This window comes from Halyomorpha halys, unplaced genomic scaffold, assembly GCF_000696795.3.
Source record: "Halyomorpha halys isolate HHAL.00 unplaced genomic scaffold, Hhal_1.1 Scaffold97.1, whole genome shotgun sequence".
NCBI classification, from domain to species: domain Eukaryota; kingdom Metazoa; phylum Arthropoda; class Insecta; order Hemiptera; family Pentatomidae; genus Halyomorpha; species Halyomorpha halys.
Window position 1 is genome coordinate 717595 of NW_027108815.1, and position 1192 is coordinate 718786.

At 31.0% G+C, this 1192-nt stretch overlaps 1 protein-coding gene across 5 annotated transcripts in view; it reads left to right on the forward strand.

Moving 5' to 3' along the window:
* LOC106677390 (regulator of microtubule dynamics protein 2) overlaps nt 1-1192 on the forward strand; it is a 45698-nt gene that overhangs the window by 11411 nt on the left and 33095 nt on the right. For all 5 annotated transcript variants that reach the window (XR_010843332.1, XM_014415295.2, XM_067047145.1 and 2 more), the window contains exon 5: nt 950-1164. Coding sequence is in view for 4 of the 5 variants with exons in the window: in XM_014415295.2 (XP_014270781.1) it covers nt 950-1164 (215 nt within the window). In the remaining variant the exon portion in view is untranslated. The remainder of the gene's footprint in view (nt 1-949; nt 1165-1192) is intronic.

Consider the following 1192-nt stretch of genomic DNA (forward strand, 5'->3'; position numbering starts at 1 on the left):
TTCAAATGTTAAGGTCACGTATTGATCTTTCGAATAAAAAAAAAATTTTGATTACAATTTAATTTTTTGTGTTATTTTTTACAATTTCAAGTTCTATCAGGCTTAAAAAAACACCCTATTATGTATATATTATGTAAATCTAAAATTTTTTTTAGGCCATTGTAGGTGAGGTAGTTAAGGCATCACCTTAGCAATCTCGGAACTGCAGCGATGCCAGTTTGATTTAATTCTGAGCTGTTCGAATTTCATTTAAAAAAAAATTTTAATCACAGAACTTTATTTTTAAATTAAGGACCTATGGGAAAACTATTTATCATTCATTCTGTATGTTTAATATAGAAAAAACATTTTTCACTAATTACTTTTTGACTAATCTTCTATATCTTTATCTGAGTTAATAGAGAAAGTAAAAAAAAAGTTTGAACCTTGTTGAAAATTCAAAATTAAGGTTGCAAATGGTCATGTTTGGCTCACTTAGCTGATTTATTATATCTTAGCCATTTATTTAATTTCTTGAACAAATTATGTAAAGTTAAAGTAGACCTGTTCATTATGAAGATTTTTTATATTATCTCCTTTTGTTTATAATATTTTCATTATTCTAGAGGACCTGAGTATGAGGCAGATAATCATTTATCGTGTTACTCTAGTTGTGAGTCAACCCTGTGGGTTCAGGAGCCCTCCGAGGTCTACTCAGCCTCAGTAAAGTGGGTTCTGACCAAATCACACTGTGCACAACAGTTGATCTAGTAACAGTACTTCCTTACAAAGTACTGCACCCCTGACCATTCGTAGATTGTAGTGGTACAGATTTTTTCATAGTCCTACAATTTTCAAGTTTTATAAATATGAAGTTTGATTGCCAATTTGTTAATAATGATATTTCCACCAATAGAATATTTACATGTACGATAGGATATTTATGTATTAATCTGTTATTATTTTCAAGGTTTAGAATATGCTAAAAAAAGCCTAGAACTAGCACCAGAATCGGCTGAAACCCACAAATGGTATGCAATCTTTATTGGTGCACAGTCTGAAACACAGAGCGTACAGAAAAAACTCAAAGCCTCATTTGAGTTCAAAAAGCACGTAGAAGAAGCACTGAGAATCCAACCAAACGATCCATTATTGCTCTATCTCCTTGGAAGGTTTTTTTATGAGGTTCGTCTCTAGCTTTTGTAAATATATA